Source organism: Protopterus annectens, chromosome 16.part0, assembly GCF_019279795.1.
Source record: "Protopterus annectens isolate FY-2018-M chromosome 16.part0, PAN1.0, whole genome shotgun sequence".
Taxonomy (NCBI): Eukaryota; Metazoa; Chordata; order Ceratodontiformes; family Protopteridae; genus Protopterus; species Protopterus annectens.
The window spans coordinates 842,233,205-842,257,624 of NC_056750.1; the positions used below are offsets into that span (position 1 = coordinate 842,233,205).

General features: G+C 45.0%; 1 protein-coding gene across 1 annotated transcript in view; it reads right to left on the minus strand.

Moving 5' to 3' along the window:
- Window positions 1–24,420, minus strand: part of NUP214 (nucleoporin 214) — a 3,229,616-nt gene that overhangs the window by 2,954,205 nt on the left and 250,991 nt on the right. The window contains exon 4 of the mRNA XM_044058190.1: window positions 7,829–8,027. Coding sequence (XP_043914125.1) covers window positions 7,829–8,027 — 199 coding nt within the window. The remainder of the gene's footprint in view (window positions 1–7,828; window positions 8,028–24,420) is intronic.

Below are 24,420 nucleotides of genomic sequence, written 5' to 3' on the forward strand. Positions count from 1 at the left end.
GTTTAATGAAGACTTTGGTTTCCAAATTTTTCATAAATTCAGGAGCTGGCCGACCGGCACTTGTGAAATGCTTCTGCTTCGGGCACCGTGCGGCAAAAAAGACTGAAGAAAATGGCGTCGGCTGTGTCTTATATACTCCTGCCTCACTGACGTCAGGAAAAGAAGCGACAACAACCGACGCCGGACCAAGACTTTGGAATTCGGCCGACCGAGGGACCGCCTGACGGCAGAGAACCCATATGTTATTACTGCAGCTGTATGCACGATGAACATCAGGAGATAAGCTGGATTCAGAGAACACATCATCTACGATATCTAGTACAGGCGGAATAGCCAGGGGCCTGTGCTGAGGCAATAGAAGGAAGTCTCTGAGCCTTTTCTTAGATTCTGTGCAATCCTGACTTTCCCAATGGGAATGCTCCCTCATGGTATGTAAAGTTTCCCCAAAAGAATAATCCTCAGGAGGAGAGGCTGAAGGGATAGATTCTTCAGCATCAGAGTCCTCATAGGGGGGTAGAGAGTACCCTTGGTCTGAAGAGGAATCGGAGGAAATGGAAACCTGATCAGAGGAATCATAGTCTGTATCCTGCCTATGCCTTTTCTCAGGAGGGGGATGGGAACCCCTGATTAAAGTAATGAGGTCTTCGGCCATTTTAAGCATCTGTTTCTTAGGCATGGAGGCTTGTCCAGGAGAATGCTGTACTTGTTTCTTTGTCTTTAGTGGTACTTTTGTCTTGGCTGTAGTTTTAATGGTAAGTTGTGAAGGTCTGAAAACACCCTCAGAAGCCGATGCCTGCTCAGCAGCTCCGGACCCATCTGAGGGATTAGTTTCCGTAGGCCCAATACCTTGAGTTTCCAGAGGCCTAGTTGTCTCCACGTGGGAGTTGGAGGCAGCCTGTGGCTCTTGAGGTAGCAGGTGTCAGAGGCTGCGAAAGCGCCTCACTGAGAACCGGCGACTGGCCTAGAAGAGGCTTCGTCGGTTTTGGACCTCTGATATCTGTCTTTATCCTTATCCTTGCGTTTTTTTTGGTATTGCGGTCATCAGTTGATCCAACGGCATTGTATAATTGAACCTTCGACCAAAGTAGTGCAATGCAAATTCAAAACGCCTTTTAATAGCAAGTTTGTTAAATCTAGCACAAAACCGACAACTAGTGACATCGTGATCAGGGCCTAGGCATGGAATACAGTAAGAGTGGAAGTCCTTATGAGGTATTTGCTTTTCACAAGAAATACAATTATTAACTTTTTCTGACATCGGTCTGAGGCAAGAAAAAAGTTTCCCCAATGGGGTACTTAGCTTTATTGAAGACTTTGGATCTGAAATTCGACTTCGAAAATCTCAGGAGTCGGCCGACCGGCACTTGCAAACTGTTTCTGCTTCGGGCAACGTGTGACAAGAAAGACTGAAGAAAATGGCGTCGGATGCATCTTGTATACATGCACATACATCTTATATACATGCATCAATATAAACTTTACATTCATCTACAAGCAAATGCACCACATAGGTTGTAGAAGGTAGAAAAGGAAAGAAACTCCAGAATGACAGGGGGATGGCAGGAGGGTAACCTGGGCTGCAACAGTGAATACACTCGAACATCTAAATTTAAGTGTATACAACTGTACTATGTTCTTTGTGTTTCACTGTTGCAGTCATTACATTTGGGTAGAATCCCAAAGTTATGGGTGGGTGGCTGGAGCTAAACAGCATTAGGTGCGGCTATAAGGCCCTGCAGAACTGCAGAGGCAAAGCCTGCCCTGGACTTAGAGTAGAGAGGCAAATGATAATGCTTTGTAAAGGTGTGAAGAGAACTCCAAGTAGCAGCCTCTAGAATGTCTTTGGTTGGTACTCCTCTGAGGAAGGCTGCTGCTCTGGTTGAATGTGGCCTAATGCCCTTAGGCACTGGCTTGCCATGTTGAGAATAGCAGAAACGAATGCAGTGGCCTATCCACTTAGAAAAAGTCTGCTTTGAGATGGCCTTCCCTTGTGATTCTGCAGCAAATGCCACTAGTAGTTGCTCCGTCTTTCGGAAAGCTTTGGTTCTGTTCAAGTAGAAGCGTAGTTGTCTGTGTATGTCCAAAGAATGCAGAATTCTCTCCCTTATTCTGTGGGTTTGGATAAAAAGCAGGCAGATGAATAGCTTGGTTAAGGGCCACACTGGACACTACCTTAGGCATAAATGCCGGATTTGTCCTCAGAGAAACCCTGTCTGGATAAAAAATGATAAAAAGGTTCCACAGCCATGAGTGCCTGTAGCTCTGAGACTCGTCTTGCAGAAGTTATTGCTAGGAGCAGAGCTGTTTTCCAAGATAAAAACTTTATATCAGCTGTAGCGGCTGGCTCAAAAGGAGGCAGGGTGAGTTTTTCCAAGACATAATTGAGGTCCCATGCAGGTATTGGTAATCTCCTTGGAGGCCTTAAGTTTTTGGCTCCTCTGAGGTACTACCTAAACAAAGGATGAGAAAAGATTGGTGGCTCTGTACTGTAATGAGCCGAAATGGCAAAGGCATGAATTTTAACTGATGAAAAGGATAGGCCTTTGTCCAGCATCTCAGTTAAGTATTGCAAAATCTGAGGAATATTTGGTACAGCTGTGTCAATTCCTTGTGCCTGGTTCCAAGCACAGAATCTCTTCCATTTTCCAGTGTAAGATTTTCTGGTATTAGGCCTTTTGGCCTCCAAAATGACATCCATCACAGCTTTAGTGAAAGGTGCGTTTTGTATGACTACATTATCCGCCATGCTGCCAGATTTAAGGTCTTTAGCTGGCTGTGCAGGATCGGATTGCTTTGTTGGGATAGTAGAGGAGGTATTTGAGGCAAGGTCCAAGCCGGGCATTGAGACAAGTTCCTTAGAATTGGATACCCGTACTGGCGGGGCAATCAGTATCATCTTTGGCTTCTCTTGTCTGACCTTTAGGAGTACCTTGGGGAGGAGAGGCAGAGGAGGACAGGCATATACTGCAAAGCTTTTCCAGCTGAAAGATAGGGCATCCACTTTCCATGCTGGTCTGTGATAAGTCCTTGTGCAAAATCTTTTTAGTTGGTAGTTGTGAGGAGAGGCAAATAGATCTATCTCCGGGCATCCCCATTTCCTTGTTATCATACTGAAGACTTGTGGATCCAATTTCCACTCATGGGGATCCATGAGGTTTCTGCTTAGTTCGTCTGCCAGAGTATTTATCTTTTTTTTTTTTTTTTTTTTTTTTTGCCAGTAGTTGAAAATATTGAGTTAGTTGAACCTGCTTGTCTGGCGTGAGGTAAGCCATCTGGGCCGATGTATTTAAGCTGGCACCCAAGAATACAATCTGTTGTGAGGGTACTAGTTTTGACTTCTTTTCGTTTACTGTGTACCCTAGAGGAGTTAGTAACCTTTTTACAAACGCCAGATGTGTAGAAGAATGTCCTTTGTCTCTGCTTGAATGAGGCAGTCATCCAGGTATGGATATATTTGTATTCCTCTTTGTCTGCAGAATGCAATTACTGGTGCCAGGCACTTTGTGAAGACCCTGGGCGCAGTAGATAAGCCAAAGGGCAGTGCAGAGAATTGGTAGTGCATTGAGCCAGCTTTGAATCTGAGATATCTTCTGCATGTTGGTCTGACTGGGACATGCAGGTATGCCTCTTTTAGGTCTAAAGTCACAAGCCAAGCCTTCTTGCCCAGCATGGGCAGAAGTTGCTGTAGAGTCAACATTTTGAATTTTGGAATATCCAGAAATGTGTTTAGAATAGATAGGTCCAGTATTGGTCTCCAGGTCTTGCCCTTTCTTGGGACCAAGAAAAGTCTTAAATAAAATCCTTGTCCCTGCTCTTGCTCTGGTACTTGTTGAATGGCCCTCATGTCCATGAGGGATGAGACTTGCTTTTGTGCCTCTGCCCATTGATGTTTTGGCAGGTCTGGCCAACCGTTTGTCCTTGGCAGGGTATGGAAGTGAAACTTGTAGCCTTGAAACATTATATCTAGGACCCATTTGTCCTGGGTTATTATGTGCCAATTTTGAAGGAAAAGTGCTAGTTTTCCCCCTAAAGGTGCTGCCAGAAGATAAGTGCTTGGTGCAGGCAGGGGGCCGTCATTGGGACTGTTTCCTGTATGGCCGTGAATTGTCTTCTCTACTTTTGCAGGTAGAAGCACCCCATTGTTTAGACCTGTACGAACCTTGGGTCTGGGATCTGCCTCTTCGGCGTCTGTATCTGCCCGTTTGTGGTCTGACACTGGAAAAGACCAATTCTTTGTAAGCCAATGTCTGCTAAATCTAGGAGGCTGTACCTGTAAGAAATCCTTAACCGTTTGCATAGATTTAGCTTTGGCCTCCATTTTCTTTAACACCTCTTCTGCTTTAACACCAAACAAGGTATCATGCTGTAATGGAGCATCTAATAATTTTGCTTTGACATTATTAGGCAGATTTTGTTCCTTTAACCAAGCATGCCTCCTGATGACAGAACCCGTAACAGCGGCCCTGCAGGAGGCCTCCAAAGAATCAAAACCACATTGCAAAGTATACTTTCCAACTTGTTCAGGTGCATGCAATACATCCTGCATTTCTTTGTTTTCTGCACATTCAGAATTTGTCAACATTTTCTGTTTAAGCAGTGACATAATATACTGCTGATATTGGAGCATATGAAAGACAATTTTAAAGCCCTTATAGCCAAGGTAGCATAAGTGTAAATCTTTTTTCCCCATCTGTCCAATGCCCTAGAATCCCTGTCTGAGGGGGTAGGGTTTTCAGCAGCAGAAGCCTTGACCCCTTTGGGACCCTGAGATTGTTTCTGGGTCAGCAGCAGGGTTTTTGAAAAGGAATTTATGAGAGTCAGGAACCCTGAAGTACCTGTCTGGCTTAACAGGAGCTGGAGGTAAGGAGTCAGGGGTCAGACTGGACTCTGAAAATACATCTACAATGTCCAACACAGGTGGAACAGCTAGGGGCCTGTGTTGTGGTAGTAAAAAGAAGTCTCTGAGCCTTTTCATAGATTCTGAAAAATCTTGGCTCTCCCAGTGAAAATGCTCCCTCATAGTATGCAAAGTTTCCACAAAAGAGTAATCCTCAGGAGAAGAGGCTGAAGGGATAGATTCTTCAGCATCAGAATTCTCATAGGGAGGAAGAGAGTATTCCTGATCAGAAGAGGAATCAGATGAAATGGAAACCTGATCTGAAGATTCATATTCTGTCTCTTGCCTAGGCCTTTTATCAGGTGGGGGATGGGAATCCCTGATCAAAGTAATTAAGAGTCTTCGGCCATTTTGAGCATCTGTTTTTTGGGCATGGAGGCCTGTCCATGAGGCTGTTGTACTTGTTTCTTTGTCTTTAAAAGTGCTTTAGTCTTTGCCTTTGAAGCGAACGTCATTTTAATGTATAACTGAGTAGGTCTGAAAACACCCTCAGAAGCAGATGCCTGCTCAGCGGCTCCGGACCCATCTGAGGGAATAATCTCCGAAGGACCAATACCTTGAGCTTCCAGCGGCCTAGTTGACTCCATGTGGGAGTCGGTAGCGGCCTGCGGGTCTGGGTGTCAGGGGCTGCGAAGGCACCTCACAGAACCGGCGAACCAGCGACTGGCTTATAAGAAGCCTCGTTGTCAGTTTTGGACCTCGGATGCCAGTCCTTTTCTTTACGTTTCTTGTGAATTCCTGCAGTCGAATGGCTATCGATGACATTGTATAATAAAATCTTCTGCCAAAATGGTGCAATGCAAAATTGTACCGATGCTTACTAGTGCATTGGTTAAATCTAGCACAAAACCGACAACTAGCAACGTCGTGGTCAGGGCCTAGGCAAGGAATACAGTAAGAATGAAAGTCCTTATGAGGTATTTGCTTCCCACAAGAAATACAATTATTAACTTTTTCTGACATTGGTCTGGAGCAAGAAAAAAGTTTCCCCAATGGGGTACTTTTAATGAAGACTTCGGATCTGAAATTCGAACACAAAAATCTCAGGAGTCGGCCGACCGGCACTTGCGAACTGCTTATGGGAGAGTGGCCTAATGGTTAAGGTGTTTGCCTTAAAAACACAAGGTGCAGGGTTTGAGTCTCAAGGGATAATTGGCTAAGCTTAAAATGGCTCGCAAGGGCAGTTAGCCTAGTACTAACCTATGAACCTATGCTTCGGGCACCGCGCGGCAAGAAAGACTGAAGAAAATGGCATCAGTTGCATCTTTTATACCCCTGGCGCACTGACATCAGGGAAGAGGCGACAGCAACCGACGCCAGACCTAGACTTTGAAATTCGGCCAACTGAGGGTAGCCTGCCAGCAGGATAACCCAAGTGTAATGACTGCAACAGTGAAACACGAAGAACATCAGGAAAGCTCCTACTACATGTTGCAAGTCCAACCTGATTGTTGAGTATTGTGAAACAGAAACTTAACTGCTAAATGTTGCAAGTGTTAAAAATGGTTTCCTGCTGAAGGGTTTATTTGAAGTTCTAAAAGAGGACCGACTTTGCTGAAAGACTACTAGCCTTACGAAAACTTAACTAAAAAAAATCCAGATATGTAGGTCTGTAATCTACTATAAAAGGCCTAATGACAGCAGAAGTCCAAGTAAACCCATTTTAAATCTGTTTACAGCAGAAGCTATGCCAGATAATTTTGTTGAATCTCAACTACAATTCATAAAACTGCACTATAGATATATATATATATATATATATATATATATATATATATATATATACATACATACACACACACACACACACACGCACGCACGCACACACACACACACACACACACACACACACACACACACACACACACACACACACACACACACACACACACACACACACACACACTTACAGATTTATAACATTTCTGAATTTCAGATTTACCTTACTACCAAATTCCCCAGTCCCACTCGGTCACCTCAATAAAGGACTCTACAAGCTAACAGTTAGTGATAGGTTATCTTTCCTTCAGAGTTGTCTTATATGGGATACTGTCACCTGTAAGAAGCAAACTGCCTTTTAGACAACTGCCATACCTGTTGAGGTTTATCTAATATAGAGGCAACATGTTCAATAGGCCCAAATTCAAGACCACAGTGGGTGAAAAAGCTCTCTCTCGACTAAGGCCTTCCACATGGAATCATCTACCAAGTGAAATCAGAACAATAACCACTCTGGAAAAATTCTACTTATCTGGTCGCTCAAAATAAAGGCATTTTTTCAGAGACAACAATTAACTCGCCATGAAATATTTACTCTTTTTTCCAGCAAACACAGAAATTAAGACCTCACGCACGGTGTACATATACACTTCCAAAGTTTAAGTCTTAGCTGTCAGCATTAGCGAAGACCTTATTGTACTACTCTCAGTGGTGACTATATATTCATCAGTTATGCTATTCCTTCCTCTTCGACAATGGACTGTACCCTCTGTATTTGTTTGGAACTCAGCTGGACAATCCATTAAATATGTAACTTTACTGTGTACTCGCTACTATTAAGCATCCCGCATTACTGCTCTGTGAGGAAGGGCCCTGGCTGAAAAGGGTCAGTAGACCAATCCACTTGCCCGACCAACAATTATAAATAAATATGTGCACTTGCATACATATAAAAACAGAGATATGCATATACACAACATATATTACACAAGTTATCAGACTACTTAAAAAAAAAAAAAAAAAAAAAAAAATCAATCAACCAATCTAGAGCAGTCAAGGTCTCTGCCTGACTTTATATAAACAGAGTTAGGTATACTTGCTATCCAAACAATACATAACTTCCCTTTACACCAAATCTGAAATTTTATTTGGGATAACAGTGTGAGAGGCGAGAGTACTGATGATTTTCACAGAAGCCTACTCAAAACATACCCGATGTGATACCAGCTGTATATGGCAGAGTGGCAATGACCTTCACAGTATCAGTGACTTCCATTACAGATATGCTACCATCAGACAAACAGGCGGCCAACATGGAAGGGATGGCAGGATTCCACTTCAGATCAATCACAAGACAGCTGGCATTCATGGACAACTTCTGGTATGCAAATGGAGATTTTTGTTGCTTGTTCTGGAAGACAAGATAGAGCAATACAGACATTTAAAACTTTGTCACAGTTAATAAAATTTTGCACTATATGTCAGGGTTCCTGTAATTTTATTCAAATCTCAGGCAAACACACACTATATTGGCATTATGTCCTGTAAGTTTTTACCCATATAGTCACCACAATATCCTTGCAAAGAAATGCATACTAAACTTCTGTTTCACTAGTCATTTAACAACTTCAGTGTCCCCTTCCAGTACATAAGGACTGTCACAAGAAAATCACAAAAACTGACAGGCCAAAGAACAGCCATAAAGACGACAGCGTGTTCTATCGAGGATAAGAAAGAAATTGCGTATTGTTGTTATTACGCAAGTCCAGAGTTTCCAGACACAAGATATACAAAAAGATTAACAGATAAATTAGAAGAAAAATACATCACAAGAAAAAATGTCAGAAGCCTCAAATAAAAAAATTGTGCTCATTAATACAACAGATTTGTGAAAAACATTAGACCAAGAAACTTTGTCCTGTTTGGAAAAAGAAGCATCTGAGGAAGTGCGAAAATATAAACACCAAAACCTAGAGATTTTTGAAAAGTATAAAAAAGAAATATGGACATGGGAAAGAGAGAGATATTTGACATGGTGCAACATTTACACAAAGTCGAAAGCAAAATTAAAACAATACAAAAAAGGCAGCCCCAAAGATATTCAAAGAGAAATACAGACAAAGGCATTCAGATATGGAAAACTTCACAATAAAAAAAATATATCACAAAGAACTATAGAAAAGAATATTAGTAAAGTAGAAATTATAAAAATGGAAACTGAAGTTATGGAATGCCTGCAAAGTGAAGGATTTGGTGTAGAAGGTCTAATGCAGGTTACATCACAGCATGATGGAACAACTTCCCAAAATAAGAATAAACAGGAAGATCAGGAGACATCTGAAGAAGTAATATTGACATAGAAAAGAAAAAGAGACTTAATATGATGCAATATTTATGCAAAGACGAAAGCAAAACTATGCAATACAAAAAGAGCAACACTAAAGACATTTGAAGAGAAATACAGGCAAAGGAATCCGGAACATGGAAAACTTTACAATACAAAACAATATATAGAAAAAAGAAGTTATGTATTCACCATAACGTTTCATCTGAGTAGTTATACTTATACTTCATTTTTCTGCAACCTGTGGGTATACGGATCCGTATCAGATCAGAGCCGGCAACTTTTTTCTAGCATTTGCTCCAAGCTCCTCCCCTTACCCATAATTCCCTACCATCTCCTATCTTCCCTCAGATCGAGTTTGCTGCAACTAGCAATATACATGCAACTCAACCCAATAACCAACCTGAAAACAGGATAAGGTCCGGGGGATGGAAGGAGGGAATGTTGCAGAAAAATGAAGTAGAACTACTCAGATGGAAAGTTATGGTGAGTACATAACTTCTTTATCTGAAGTAGTTAACTTAATTTAACTGCAACCTGTGGGACAGAGTCTCCAGCTACTCCGATCCTGGGAGGTCCTTATAGAAGGATATTCCTGAGCACCGCAGAGCCAAAGGATGCTCTACCCCTCGAAATCAGATCCAATTTGTAATGGGAAATGAAGGTATGTGAATTGGCCCAAGTCGCCCATGCACAAATATCATCCAAAGGTACCCTGGACCAAAAAGCAGCAGAAGTCACCATGGACCTGTTAGAGTGAGCCTAACTATCCCAGGAGGTGATAAACCTTTTGCTTTGTAGGCATGTGAAATGCAAAGAGTGATCCATCTGGCTAAAGAAACTTTAGAAATAGCTTTTCCCATAAAAGCTTTGGAAAAGGAAACCAACAATTGGTCAGTCTTGTGGAAGGACTTCGTTCTATGAAGATAAAAACAAAGTTGTCTATGAACATCTAACAAATGGAGTTTGTATTCACCTTTATTTTGAAAGTTGGGAAAGAAAACGGGCAGATTAATGGACTGGTTTATGTTTGCTTCAGATGCCACTTTAGGTAAGAAGTAAGGGTTTCTACTGAGGGAGACCCTATTCCTTATGGAAGACCAAACACGGAGGCACGGCAGACAGAGCTTGAAGCTCAGAAACTCTCCTAGCCGATGTGATGGCGACTAGGAAAGCTGTCTTCCACGACAAACATTTTAAGTCCACCGAAGCTGCGGGTTCAAAAGGAGGGGCTACCAATGCCTGTAAAACAAAAAAGTAAGGTCCCAAGGAGGTACAGAATCCTTGACAGGGGGCCATAACAAAAAAGTACCTTTAAGAAAAGCCTTACACAGCCTAGAGGAAGCCAAGGCCATGTTGTCTTCACCAACGTAAAAACTGGAAATGGCTGCCAATTGTACTTTCACTGTGGGGGAACCAGCTCCTTGCTGAAAGATACCAGACAGGAAGTCCAACACCACTGGAACAGGAGCTGTAAAGGGATCTATTTCTCTCTTTGAAGCCCAAATGGAAAAGTGCTTACATTTACTGCAATATAGTTTTCTACTGGAGCCTTTAAGAGAGGCCACTAGAATCGGTTTGACCTGGGATGAAAGACCGGGAGTCCTGGCGATTAACGGAACTGGAGCAGCCAAGCCGTTAGCTTGAGGCTGCCCAGATCGGGTGGACGTGTCTCTGTCGGATGGGAGATTAGATCCAGGCAGGGATCCAGAACCCATGGGGGAGCTAATAGATTAGACCAAAGGAATGGGAACCAAACCCGACTAGGCCAGAATGGGACAATGAGGATCACTTTGCACCGTAGTTGGCAAGCTTTCTGAAGAAACTTCGGAATGAGTGACAATGGTGGATAAGCATACAGAAGCCCGGGAGGCCAAGCATGGACTTGAGCGTCTCTGGGGACTTCCCCTGGTGAGGGAATCAGAGCGAAGAACTTGCTGCACTTCGCGTTGGAAGGAGATGCGAAGAGATCACAGCAAGGCTGACCCCATGCCAGGAAAATCTCCTCCGCTACTGACCGTTTTAGAGACCAGTCGTAAGGCATCAAAATGGCCTGGCTCAATCTGTCCGCTAAAAAGTTGGAGCGCCCCGGGATGTGCGTTGCTATCAGACACCGACCGGTGGAAATCGCCCATTCCCACACTTTCATGGCCTCGCGACAGAGGGTAGGATCTGGTTCCCCCTTGCTTGTTGATATACCAGATGACTGACATGTTGTCTGATTGAACTGCAATCAATCCAAGAGGGAGGACTGTATGAAAGGCTTCCAACGCTAAAAGCACTGCCCTCATCTCTAGAACATTTATGTGCAAATTGGTCTCTGTCTGGGACCACGTGCTTTGGACTGTCCTTCCCAAACAGTGTCCCCCCACCCGAGTTGGGAGGCGTCCATGGTCACTGTGGTTTCTGGAGTTAGGAATACCTTCATCTGCAAAGTGTCTAACCGTGCCCCAATGAAGTCTAGAATTTGTACTGGTTGCAAATGGGATTTGTGAACACTGACTGTAATTCCCAGTAGGACTGCTAACCGAATGAAATAATCTTGGGCTAGACACAAGTGATGCTTGTTGTATGCAGCGAAGAGCCAGTCGTCCAGGTAAGGAAACACCTGAATACCCTGAAGCCTCAGGTGGGCCGCTACAACTGCCATTACCTTGGTGAACACCTTGGGGACTGTGGTGAGACCAAAGGGTAGGCTCCCGAACTAAAAGTGACTGGTCCCCAGCCAGAAGCACAGAAACCTCCTGGAGCTTCTGTGTATTTTGAAGTGGTAGTAAGCATCCTGAAGATCTAACAAGCACATCCAGGCGCACTCTCGGAGATAAGGTAGAATGGACTGTAGAGTGACCATCCGGAATTTCTATTTTGCTACGGACAGGTTTAATGTTGACAGGACTAGAATGGGCTTTAAGTCCCCCGTCTTTTTTGGCACCAAAAAGAACCTTGAGTAGATGCCTAATCCTGACTGATCGGGGTGACCTTTTCAATGGCTCGTTTGAGAAGCAGCTTTGAAACCTCTAGAGCTGCGGCCTCCCTGTGAGCAAATGGAACATCCGGGAGGTGTTTTGTAATGTTTGGAGGGGCAATGAAAGGAATAGAATAACCTCTGGACATTATCTGAAGAACCCATCGATCTGTCGTAATGGGCTCCCATGCTGCTGGGTGCAAGGACAATCGTCCCCAGACTGCCTCCAGAGTAGGACAGTCGGGCAACCCCTCAAGACTGCTGACCGGTTCTATCAGAAAAGGGTTCCCTAGACCCGAATTTCCTGGGACCCCCTCTAGCTTTGGGTCGGTGTCGATCTTGTCCCCCTCTGCCTCTGGGGGAATAGCTGTCCTGAGAATCTCGAGAAAAACTGAGATTTTCGGAACCACATCTTCTTCTGCCCTCTTTGATTCGTAGAGAAGGACCGCTAAGGGTTAGAGAAGTGGACTCTGACGGCAAAGTCTTCCCGTCCTTTTCGCTCTGGAACAGTGTGTCACATACTGTCTTCCAAAGAGGGAAGAGCCGTCGTAGGGAGCATTGCTAAACAACGCCTTCAAAGGGTCCTCGAACTGACACGATCTGAGCCAGGCATGATGCCTCATGGCTATGCATGTCCCAGCCGCTATAGCTGCTCCTTCCATGGCGTGGGAAAGTAGCCGCATAGATGTATTTGAGACTGACTTCACAGTAGACATTTTCACCGAGAACAGCTGTTTGTCCTGCAGCGATAAAGACTATGGGGGCGACTCAGCGAATTCCGAAGCAAGGTCTCGCTGAAGTCGAATCACATGTGCCAAATAATTCAGTGCATGGATAGAAAAGGTCGCTGAAGAGTATACGCGCTTCTCAAACCTATCCACTGACCTGCACTCCTTGTCTGGAGGGTGGACTAAGGAACTCTCCTGTGCCAGTTCCTTCTTTGTGGCCGCTGCGACCAACATAGCATCGACTGGGGCTCCTTTCGATCAGGGTTGTCTATCTGAAGGAAGAGATAAAACCTTGTCAGGACATTTGGGGATGGGCTCTACAGTGTCGGGCTCCTTCCATGCCCTAGTGGTGATGAGGTCCACCAAGGGGTCTGCTGGTGGGGACACCCAGGAGGTAGATGGGCCCGTGCCAAAGGCCTCCAGGAACACCAACTCATCCCCAGAGGTTTTTGGGGATGACCAACCTCCCCTCTGGCGGAGGATTTCCATAATTTCTCCTAAAGAGACGTCTTCGGGAGGTGACCTGGGGGAACCTTCTCCATTTAAGTCTGTGGTGAGGGACTCATGGGAGTCCCAGTGCCTCCTTTTGCACTTGCGCTTGCAGTGGCCCCCTTCAGTGGGACCTTCAGAAGGGGATCCGCGAGCTGCAGGGGTTTCCTCGGGGGAAAATGACCTGAGGATCCCCTGGCATGGGCCGTCCCTGAGACAGGCTGAAGGGAGTCATCGCCAAGTCCAGGGGGGCCTGGGTGGTATCCGAGGGAATGGGCTGGGAGAGAACCCTCTCCACCACTTCGAAGGCCGAAGGAGAAGTCCTCCCCATATCCGAAGCAGGGACCGGAGCCGAAGACAGGGTAGCCTGAGGTCCGAGGGAACAGGTCAGGTCCGAAAGAGTCGGAGCCGAGGAATCCATTCCCCTGGGTCCGACTTCCTGTCCGAGGCAAGAGTCACTCGGATCCAAGCAAGTCGGATCCGAGGAACTCAAGGTAACAGCCAGAGTCGAGGTTGCAGGAACTGTCGGCGCCTAGCTACCAGCTCCGAAGAACTTCGGATCCGGAAGCCCCGAAGCCGAAGAATGAATTGGGGAAGGAGAGATGGGGCAGAAAAGAGGCATGGAAGTCGCCCCTCCAGAGGGAGAGGGACCTGGCAAGACTCGCATCTGAATTTGGGCCTGAAGAAATCTCCGCATCATCCTGTCCATATCCATGTCCAGTAGGCTCCGTGTCGACCTCGAAGAGGCCACAGACTCGGATCTGGCTGGTCTGCGCAGAGAGGTGGAGGGCCTTGGGTCGGAAAGGAGACCACGATGCACACTACTTGAGCGGCAAACAAGATCTGGGGGAAGACAGGAGGGAATTATGGGTAAGGGGTGGAGCTCGGAGCTTGGAACAGATGCTAGAAAAAAGTTGCCAGCTCGGATCCAAAACGGATCCGTATACCCACAGGTTGCAGATAAAATGAAGTTAACTACTTCAGATCTGACGTTATGGAGTACCTGTGAAGTGAAGGATCAAGTGTAGAAAATCCAACTCAGAAAGCACCACAGCAGGACAGAGCAATAGACATCCAAATTAAGAAGAAACCACTGGAACGACAAGCAATTGGGCAGTTGCAATATGAAGATATTTTGGAGGGTTCCACAGGAAACCAGTATAAACATTCATTTGTAGCTGTACAGCAAGGGAGGGTACAGTTGTGTACAATTACCATAAATGTAGATGTTAGACTGTATTCACTGTTGCAGTCATCACATTTGGGTAATCTGCTGGCAGGTTGTCCTCAGTAGGCCTGAATAACAAAGTCTTGGGTCCATGTCAGTTGCTGTCTCTTCTTCCATGACGTCACATGCAGCCAATGCCATTTTATTCAGTATTTCTTGCCCCAGATGTCAGGTGCCCCCCAAATGGGGAGTATATGTAAATATAAATGCACTTTTAGAAACCTAAACTTTACCTTCGTCTACAAGCAAATACACCAAATAGATTGCATAGGATAGAGAAGTGCAGATAAGTCCCAGCAAAGAAAAGGGGGATGGTGGGTGGGTAACCTGGACTGCAACAATGAATACACTCTAACATCTACATTTATGGTAAGTGTACACAACTGTACTATGTTCTTCGCGTTTCACTGTTGCAGTCATTACATTTGGATACAATCCCAAAGTTATGGATGGGAGGAAGGAACTAAACAGCATGGCTATAAGGCCCTGCAGAACTGCAGTGGCAAAGCCTGCCTTGGATTCGAAGAAGAGAGGCAAATAATAATGCTTTGTGAAGGTATGAACAGAACTACAAGTAGCAGCTCCTAGAATGTCTTTGGTTGAAACCCCTCTGAGAAAATCTGCTGAAGTAGAGGCAGCCCTGGTGGAATGTGATCTGATCCCCTTGGGCACAGGTTTACCATGGTGCAAGTAGCAGAAACGAATGCAGTGGCTTATCCACTTAGAAATAGTCTGCTTTGATATAGCCTTCCCCTCTGACCCTGCAGCAAATGCTACCAGTAGTTCCTCAGAGAGATTTCGTCCTGTTTAAGTAGAATCTTAGTTGTCTGTGTATGTTCAATTAATGCAGAATCCACTCCCCCTTGTTCTGCGGATTTGGGTAAAATGTTAGCAGGTGAATGGTCTGGTTAAGAGCCACACTGGATACCCCCTTAGGCATAAAAGAAAGATTGGTCCTGAGGGACACCCTGTCCGGGTAAAAATTAATAAAAAGGCTCCACTGCCATGAGAGCCTGTAGTCCTGAAACCCTTGCCAAGAGAAAAGCTGTTTTCCAAGATAGAAATTTTATATCTGCAGTAGCTACTGGTTCAAAAGGAGGCAGTGTGAGTTTTTATACCACAAAATTGAGGTCTCATGTAGGAGTTGGTGATCTTCTGGGAGGTCTTAAATTTTTGGCCCCTCTAAGATGCTGTTTAAGCAGAGGACGAGAAAAGGGGAGGATCTGTGTTGTAATGAGCCAAGATGGCAGAGGCATGGATTTTTATTGAAGAAAAAGATAAGCCCTTGTCAAGCATCTCAGTCAAATATTGTAAAATCTGAGGAATATTGGGCTTTGCTCTGTCTGTTCCTTGTGCTTGGTTCCAAGCACAGAATCTCTTCCATTTATCAGCATAAGATTTTCTAGTACTAGGCCTTCTGGCTTCTAAAATGACATCCATCACAGATTTACTGAGAGGTGTTATTTGAATAATTAATTGATCAGCCATGCTGCAAGACTCAGAGTTTGGAGCAGAGTGTGCAGAATTTGATTGCTCTGCTGAGACAGTAGATGAGGTATTTGAGACAAGTACCATGGAGGAAGTTGAGACATACTCCTTAGAAGTGGGTACCAGTGCTGGCGAGGCCAGTCCGGAGCAACTAGGATCATTTTTGTTTTTTCCTGACTTAGTAAGAACTTGGAGAGAAGAGGCAGAGGGGAAAGGCATAGACTGATGGGTTTTTCCAACTGAAGGATAGGGCATCCATTTTACATGCTTTTTTGTGATAAGTTCTTGTGCAGAATTTGTCCAACTGATAATTTTGGGGAGAGGCAAATAGATCTATGTCTGGGCTCCCCCATTTCTGTGCTAACATGCTAAAGATTTGTGGATCCAGTTTCCATTAGTGCGTATCCATAAGATTTCTGCTTAGGTCGTCTGCCAGAGTATTTTGCTTTCCTGGCAGGAAATGAGCTTGAAGATGTATTTGGTAAGTCAAGGCTGTGTTCCACAAGGCCATGGATGGTTTGCAAGGGGGTAAGAATGCGTACCCCCCTGCTTGTTTATGTACCACATAACTTGTGGTGTTGTCGGTCTTTATTAGTAGTTGTCCTGGATGAAGTAAGTCCTTGAAGGCTGTCCGAGCATTCTGGACAGCTAGCATCTCTTTCTGGTTGATATGCAGATTGGTTTGGGCTTCATTTGCCCTGAATGCATCTCCCCACCAGGTGGGCCCCCCAAGCATAGTCTGATGTGTCTGTAGTTAGGGTTTGGGTGGCAAGGGGTAGAGTGAACGACAGTCCCTTGTTTTGGTGACATGTCTCTGCCCACCAAAGAAACTCCTGTTGTAGGCGGGGAATAAGAGGAAAGTACAGTTGTGTACCTACCATAAATGTAGATGTTGGAGTATATTCACTGTTGCAGTCAATTACTCTTGGGTTACCCTGCTGGCAGGCTACCCGCAGTCAGCCAGAATTCCAAAGTCTAGGTCCGGTGTCGGTTGCTGTTGCCTCTTCCCTGACGTCAGTGCGCCAGGGGTATAAAAGATGCAGCAGACGCCATTTTCTTCAGTTTTTCTTGCCCCAGATGTCAGGTGCCCCCAAATTGGAAGGCTGTAAAATATGCCAATAAAAATGCATGCACAAAAATAACATGTCCTTCATCTACAAGCAAATACACCAAATAGGTTGCATGAGAGAGAGAAAGTACAGTTGTGTACACTTACCATAAATGTAGATGTTAGAGTGTCTTCACTGTTGCAGTCATGACTGTAGGGTTCTCCCCTGCCGGCAGGCAGTCCTCGGTCGGCCAGAATCCCAAAGTCTGGGTCCGGCGTCGGCTGCTCAGCCATGCTCCCTGACGTCAGAGGGCCAGGAGTACAAAGCTGACAGCCAATGCCATGTTCTCCAGTTTTTCTTGCCCCAGATGTCAGGTGTTCCAAAATAAGTAGGATCCCATACCCTTTGCAAATACACCTCAGAAGAAGGGTGAAGAAGGGAACCACACAAAGGAAAAAATAAGAGGGGACAGGAGGGAGGGTAACCCAGACTGCAACAGTGAAGACACTCGAACATCTACATTTATGGTAAGTGTACACAACTGTACTATGTTCATCGTGTTTCACTGTTGCAGTCATGACTGTAGGGTTGAATCGCAAAGCAGAATAAAAGGGAGGTGGTCATAAAGTAGAGGGGGCGGCTAAAAGGCCCTGCAAGACTGCAGAAGCAAAGCCTGCCCTAGACTTAGAGTAGAGAGGTAGATTGTAGTGCTTGGAAAAAGTATGCACTGAACTCCAAGTTGCAGCTTCCAAAATGTCTTTGGTAGGAACTCCCCTGAGGAAGGCAGCTGAAGTGGCAGCAGCTCTGGTAGAGTGAGTCCTTATACTCCCTGGGGTTTGCTTTCCATGGTGTGAATAGCAAAATCTGATTCCATGAGCAATCCATTTTGAAATGGCTTTACCTTGGGAACTTGAAGCATAAGAAACAAACAATTGCTCTGATTTCCTGATGGCCTTGGTTCTGTCCAGGTAAAACATAGTTGTCTGTGTACATCCAAGGAATGCAAGATCCTTTCCCCCTTATTTTGAGGAGTGGGGAAAAAAGTTGGCAAGTGAATAGTTTGATTTAAAGCCACTTTGGAAACCACCTTAGGCATGAAAGTAGGATTAGTCCTTAAAGACACCCTGTCTTGATGAAAAATAATATAAAGTTCCACAGCCATGAGAGCTTGCAACTCCAAAACTCTCCTGGCAGAGGTCAGAGCTAACAGGATGGCTGTCTTCCAAGATAAAAACTTGATGTCAGATGTGGCAGCAGGCTCAAAAGGAGGTAAGGTGAGCTTTTCCAAAACATAGTTGAGATCCCAAGCAGGATTGGGTGGAGATCTAGGGGGCCTTAAGTTCTTAGCTCCTCTGAGAAACTGTCTCATGAGCTGGTGGGAAAAGACTGGAGGGTCTGTATTATAATGAGCAGAAATAGCGGAGGCATGTATTTTTATGGAAGAGAAAGAGAGACCCTTATGTAAGAGGTCTGTCAGGTAAAGTAAAATCAGAGGAATGTTAGGAATAAGAGGATCTGAATCCCGAGCCTGCATCCAGGAGCAAAATCTTTTCCATTTTCCTGCATAAGATTTTCTAGTGCTAGGACGTCTGGCTTCTAAAATGACATCCATAACCTGCTTGGGTAGGAGAGAATGAATCATAGACCCTGGATTAACCATGCCGCCAGGCTGAAAGTTTTGACATGGGAGTGCAGAACCTGACCCTGGTGTTGGGACAGAAGGTTCGGAGTCTGTGGTAAAACCCAAGGGGGCTCCAGACAAAGGTTTTTCAGTGTTGGGTACCAAAACTGTCAAGGCCAATTTGGGGCCAGCAAGATTATCATCTTGGGCTTGTCCTGTTTGATCTTTAACAACACCCATGGAAGAAGTAGTAGAGGCGGGAAGACATACCCCGAGAGGTTTCTCCAACTGAATGATAGTGCATCCACTTTCCAAGCTAGTTCGTGGAATGTCCTGGTGCAAAAATTCTGTAGTTGATGGTTGAGGTGGGATGCCTATGTGAGGACATCCCCAGACTGCTGTAATCATCTTGAATATTTCGGTGTCCAGCATCCATTCGTGTGGGTCCGACAGGTTTCTGCTCAGACTGTCTGCCAGGAAGTTTTGCTTCCCTGGTAGAAACTGAGCTTGAAGGTCCAGTTTGCAAGCTAGAGCTGTGTTCCATAGATTCACGGCTAGTCTGCAAAGGGGATAGGAATGAGATCCCCCTTACCTGTTTATGTACCACATAAGTGTGGTGTTGTCTGTCCGTATCAGTAGTTGTCCTGGATGTAGAAGATTCCTGAAGGCCAATAGAGCCTTCTGAACGGCTAACATTTCCTTTAAATTGATATGCAGGAGCTTCTGATCCTTTGTCCAAAGGCCCTGCAGACAGTTGCCCTGAAAATGGGCTCCCCATGCATAATCTGAGGCGTCCATGGTTAGTATCTGAGTGGCTGGAGGCAGACTGGAGGGTTTTCCTTTGTTTAGAGTACATGCCCTGGACCACCAAAGGAATTCCTTTTGAAGACAAGGCAGGACGGTAACCTGTATGTCTAAACTGTGGCAATGCTGAGACCATACACTTTTTAGGTACCACTGTATTTTCCTCATATGTAGTCTTGCATATGGTACGAGAAGGATGCAGGAGGCCAGGTAACCCAAAGCCTGCAGGAATTTCCTTGAAGATAGCCGAGTTAATGTTGCCAAGGTTTTGAAAGTTGAAGCCAGCTGTAATTGTTTTTCGTATGTCAGAAATGCCATCTGGGTTGTTGTGTTGAGAAGAGCACCCAGAAAAGTTATCTGTTGTGAGGGTGCCAAATTTGACTTTTTTATGTTTACAGTGAATCCCAAGAACTTGAGAAGATACTGAACAAATTCGAGATGCTGGAGTAAGACATCCTTGCTGTCTGCCTGAATAAGGCAGTCGTCCAGATATGGGCAAATTTGAATTCCCTTGAGTCTGCAATAAGCTACTACTGGATCCAGGCATTTGGCGAAGACCCTGGGCGCAGTAGACAATCCAAAAGGCAGCGCAGAGAAAAAAATCAAAAAAAAAAATCAAAAAAAAAAAATCAAAAAGTGTATAGTCATCCCCTTTGGCATAAACAAAGTGCCCACAAATTACCACATAGGTGGTAATCCATTAAGTACAGAAGAAGTAATTAGGGACCTGGGGACCCAAGTTGATAGCAATCTCTCATTTGACAACCACGTGGCCAAAGTGGTTAGAAAAACATTTTATATAGCCCACCTAATCATGAAGGGATTCACATCTAGATCAGGGGAGGTCATCGTGCCTCTTTACTCATCCCTCATCAGGCCCATAATTGAGTACAATGCCCCTTTTGGGATGTACCTTACCAGGCACCTGCAGCAACTGGAAAGACCCCAAAAGTACCTCACCAAGAGGATTAAGGGGCTCAAACAGATGCCGTATGCTGCCCGGTTAAAGAAACTCCAGCTCTACTCAGTGGCGATCTGTGCCTGATGTATAAAGCCATGTCCAACCTAGAATTAATGGACATGCTGCACCTCAGAAAATCCAAATCCCATCGAGCTAAGCGCTCAAGGGACTTAAACCTCAGCACTGAAATAAATAGGACATGCTGGAGGGACAGATTCATAACCCAGAGGCTCCCTTCACTCTGGAATAAAATCCCAGTCCAGGTTAGGCAGAGTCCCTCATTGACTCTCTTCAAGAGGAATCTTGATGAGTGGATGGGAGATCGTAGGTTTACCCCGGGTATCACTTCTGTGTCACTGTTAGACAGAGGTACAGTATACTAACCTCGAAAAAGGGCATAGCAAAATTAATTTAAAATGGGTGGCAAAAGCCATACACACTCTGGCTAGGCTTATAAATGCCCTAGGGCAGATAAACTAGTATGAACCTATGAACCTATGATAGTGCCTCGATCCAGCCTTGAACCCGAGGTATTTTCTGCATTCCTGCCTGATGGGAAAGTGTAAATATGCCTCCTTTAAATCCAAAGTTACCATCCATGCATTTCTGGTCAGCATTGGAAGTAGCTGCTGTAGAGTAAGCATCTTGAATTTTGGTATCTCGAGAAAAGTGTTCAAGACTGACAGATCCAGAATGGGCCTCCATGAATTTTGCTTTCTGGGGACTAGAAAGAACCTTGAGTAAAAACCTTGTCCCATCTCTGAAAGTGGAACCACTTCTATGGCTTTCATAGCCAAGAGAGCTTCCACCTGGTTTAAGGCCTCTAACCATTGATGTTTTGGAAGCTCCGGCCATCCGCTTGGTCTTGGTAGGGTATGAAAATGGAATTTGTAACCTCTTGAAACCACATCCAGAACCCACTTGTCTTGGGTTATAGGAGTCCAATTTAGGTGAAAAAGAGAAAGTTTTCCTCCGAGAGGGGCTTCCAGGCAAGAAGTTCCTGCAGCCCAACTGAGGGAGTCATTGAGTCTGTTTTCTATGAGCTTGTGACCTGTCCTCTCCTCCTCTAGGGGTGGAAGCAGTCCACTGTCTTGGTCTATAAGAGGCTTGCGTTTGAGGCCTTCCTCGGGAGCGTCTGTATCTACCCCTCTGAGGCCTGTCAGAATTGGGAAAGGACCAATTTTTAGTAGACCAATTCCTACTAAATCTGGGTGGCTGTACTTGTAAGAAATCGTTAACTGTTTGCATGGATTTTGCCTTGTCCTCCATCTTTTTAATCACCTCTTCAGCTTTAGATCCAAACAAAACATTATGCTGAACAGGAGCAACCAATAATTTATCTTTTACTTGATCTGGCAAGTTTTGTTCCTTTAACCACGCATGCCTTCTAATGACTGTGCCAGAGGCAGCAGCCCTACAAGAAGCCTCCAAGGCATCAAATCCACAGTGTAAACCATGCTTCCCAACTTGTTTAGTGGAATGCATTAAGTCATGTAATTCCTTATCATCTGCACAGGCGGAAATGGAAGATAACTTTTGTTTTAAAACATACAGAAGAAAATGCTGGTATTTCAGCATATGAAACTGACAGTTTAAAGCCCTAACAGATAAAGTAACGTAAGTGTACACTTTTTTGCCCTATCTTTCTAAAGATCTGGAATCCTTCTCAGTAGGAATGGGGTTTTTAGCAGAAGCGGCCTTAACCCCCTTAGGACCCTGAGAAATGGTTTCAGGATCAGCAGTAGGTTTCTTGTATAAAAACTGGTGGGAATCAGGAACCCTATAAGATCTGTCTGGCTTAACAGGAGCTGGAGGAAGAGAGTCAGGAGTTAAGTTAGCCTCCGAAAAAGCATCATCCACAATATCCAAAATAGGAGGAATAGCCAGGGGTCTATAATATTCCTGGTCAGAAGAAGAAACTGAAGAAACAGAAGCCTGATCAGAGGAGTCATAATACACTTCCTGCCTTGGCCTTTTATCTGGAGGGGGATGTGAACCCCTAATCATAGTAAGTAAGTCTTCAGCCATCTTGAGTAATTGTTTCTGAGACTTGGGTGCCGGATCAGAAGAGGCCTGGGCTGCAGTCTTTGATCTGGAAGGAGTCTTTGGCTTTGCCTTTATTAGAAGCTGAGTAGGCCTGAAAACCCCTTCGGAAGCCGGTACCTGCACAGCGGCTCCGGACCCATCCGAAGGAGCATTGTCCGAAGGTCCTGCAACAGAAATATTCAAAGACCTAGTTGGCTCCTCGTGGGAGTCCGTTTCGGCCATCAGTTCCGAAATGGCCGACGACAGGAGCTGCAAAAGCACCTCACTGACGACGGCCGAACCTGAAGCTGGCTCTGCTTGTACAATATCGTCTGATTTGGACCTCGGAGGCCTGTCTTTATCCTTGCGTCGTTTGTGAACTCCGGTAGCTGGAACCGTATCCGACGACATTTTGCAATTAAAACGCCTACCGAAATAATGAAATGCAAGATCGTACCTTCGTTTAATTGTACGTTGATTGAATCTAGCACAAAACCAACAACTAGCTACATCGTGGTCAGGGCCTAAGCAAGGAATACAGTAAGAATGAAAGTCCTTATGAGGTATTTGCTTCCCACATGAAATACAGTTATTAACTTTTTCTGACATCAGACTGGAGCAAGAAAAAAAAGTTTCCCCAACAGGGTACTTAGCTTTGAGTAGGAGAAGAAAGCCTTCGGACTGAAGTACGTTTAGAAAAAATGGTCAGGAGTCAGCCGACCGGCACTTGCGAACTGCTATCACCGCACGGCAAGAAAGACTGGAGAACATGGCGTCGGCTGTCAGCTTTGTACTCCTGGTGCTCTGACGTCAGGGAGCATGGCTGAGCAGCCGACGCCGGACCAAGACTTTGGGATTCTGGCCGACCGAGGACTGCCTGCCGGCAGGGGAGAACCCTACAATCATGACAGCAACAGTGAAACACGATGAACATGTGCAGATAAGTCCCAGCAAAGAAAAGGGGGATGGTGGGTGGGTAACCTGGACTGCAACAGTGAATACACTCTAACATCTACATTTATGGTAGGTACACAACTGTACTATGTTCATCGTGTTTCACTGTTGCAGTCATTACTCTTGAGTTGAATCCCAAAGCTGAGGAAGGGTGGCTGGGCTAAAGAGGATTAGGGGAGGCTATGAGGCCCTGCAGAACTGCAGGTGCAAAGCCTGCTCTGGACTTAGAGTAAAGAGGTAAGTGGTAGTGCCTTGTGAAGGTGTGCACTGAACTCCAAGTTGCAGCCTCTAAGATATCTTTGGTTAGTATTCCTCTGAGGAAGGCTGCTGAAGTGGCTGCTGCTCTGGTGGAATGAGGCCTAATGTCCTCAGGCACTGATTTGCCATGTTGAAAATAGCAGAAACGGATGCAATGGCCTATCCATTTAGAAACGGTCTGTTTTGAGATAGCCTTTCCTTGTGAACTTGCAGCATATGACACTAAAAGTTGCTCAGTCTTTCTGAAAGCTTTAGTTCTGTCCAAGTAGAATCATAACTGCCTGTGTATGTCTAAGGAATGCAGAATTTTCTCACCCTTGTTCTGTGGATTAGGATAAAAGGTTGGCAAGTGAATGGTTTGGTTGAGGGCCACACTGGAAACCACCTTAGGCATAAATGTAGGGTTTGTCCTCAGAGAAACCCTGTCTGGATGAAAAATGATGAAAGGTTCCACAGCCATGAGTGCTTGTAACTCAGAGACTCGCCTTGCAGAGGTTATTGCTAGGAGCAGAACTGTTTTCCATGATAAGAATTTTATATCTGCTGTTGATGCTGGCTCAAAAGGAGGCAGTGTGAGCTTTTCCAAAACATAACTGAGATCCTAGGCCGGAACTGGTGCTTTCCTTGGAGGCCTAATGTTTCTGGCCCCTCTGAGGTATTGCCTTATTAAAGGATGAGAAAAGATAGGTGGTTCCGTATTGTAATGTGCTGAAATGGCAGAGGCATGAATCTTAATAGATGAGAAAGAAAGGCCTTTGTTTAGCATCTCAGTTAGGTATTGTAGAATCTGAGGGATATTTGGTACACACGTGTCAATGCCTTGTTCCTGGTTCCAAACACAGAACTTTTTCCATTTTTTTGCACAAGATTTTCTGGTACTGGGCCTCCTG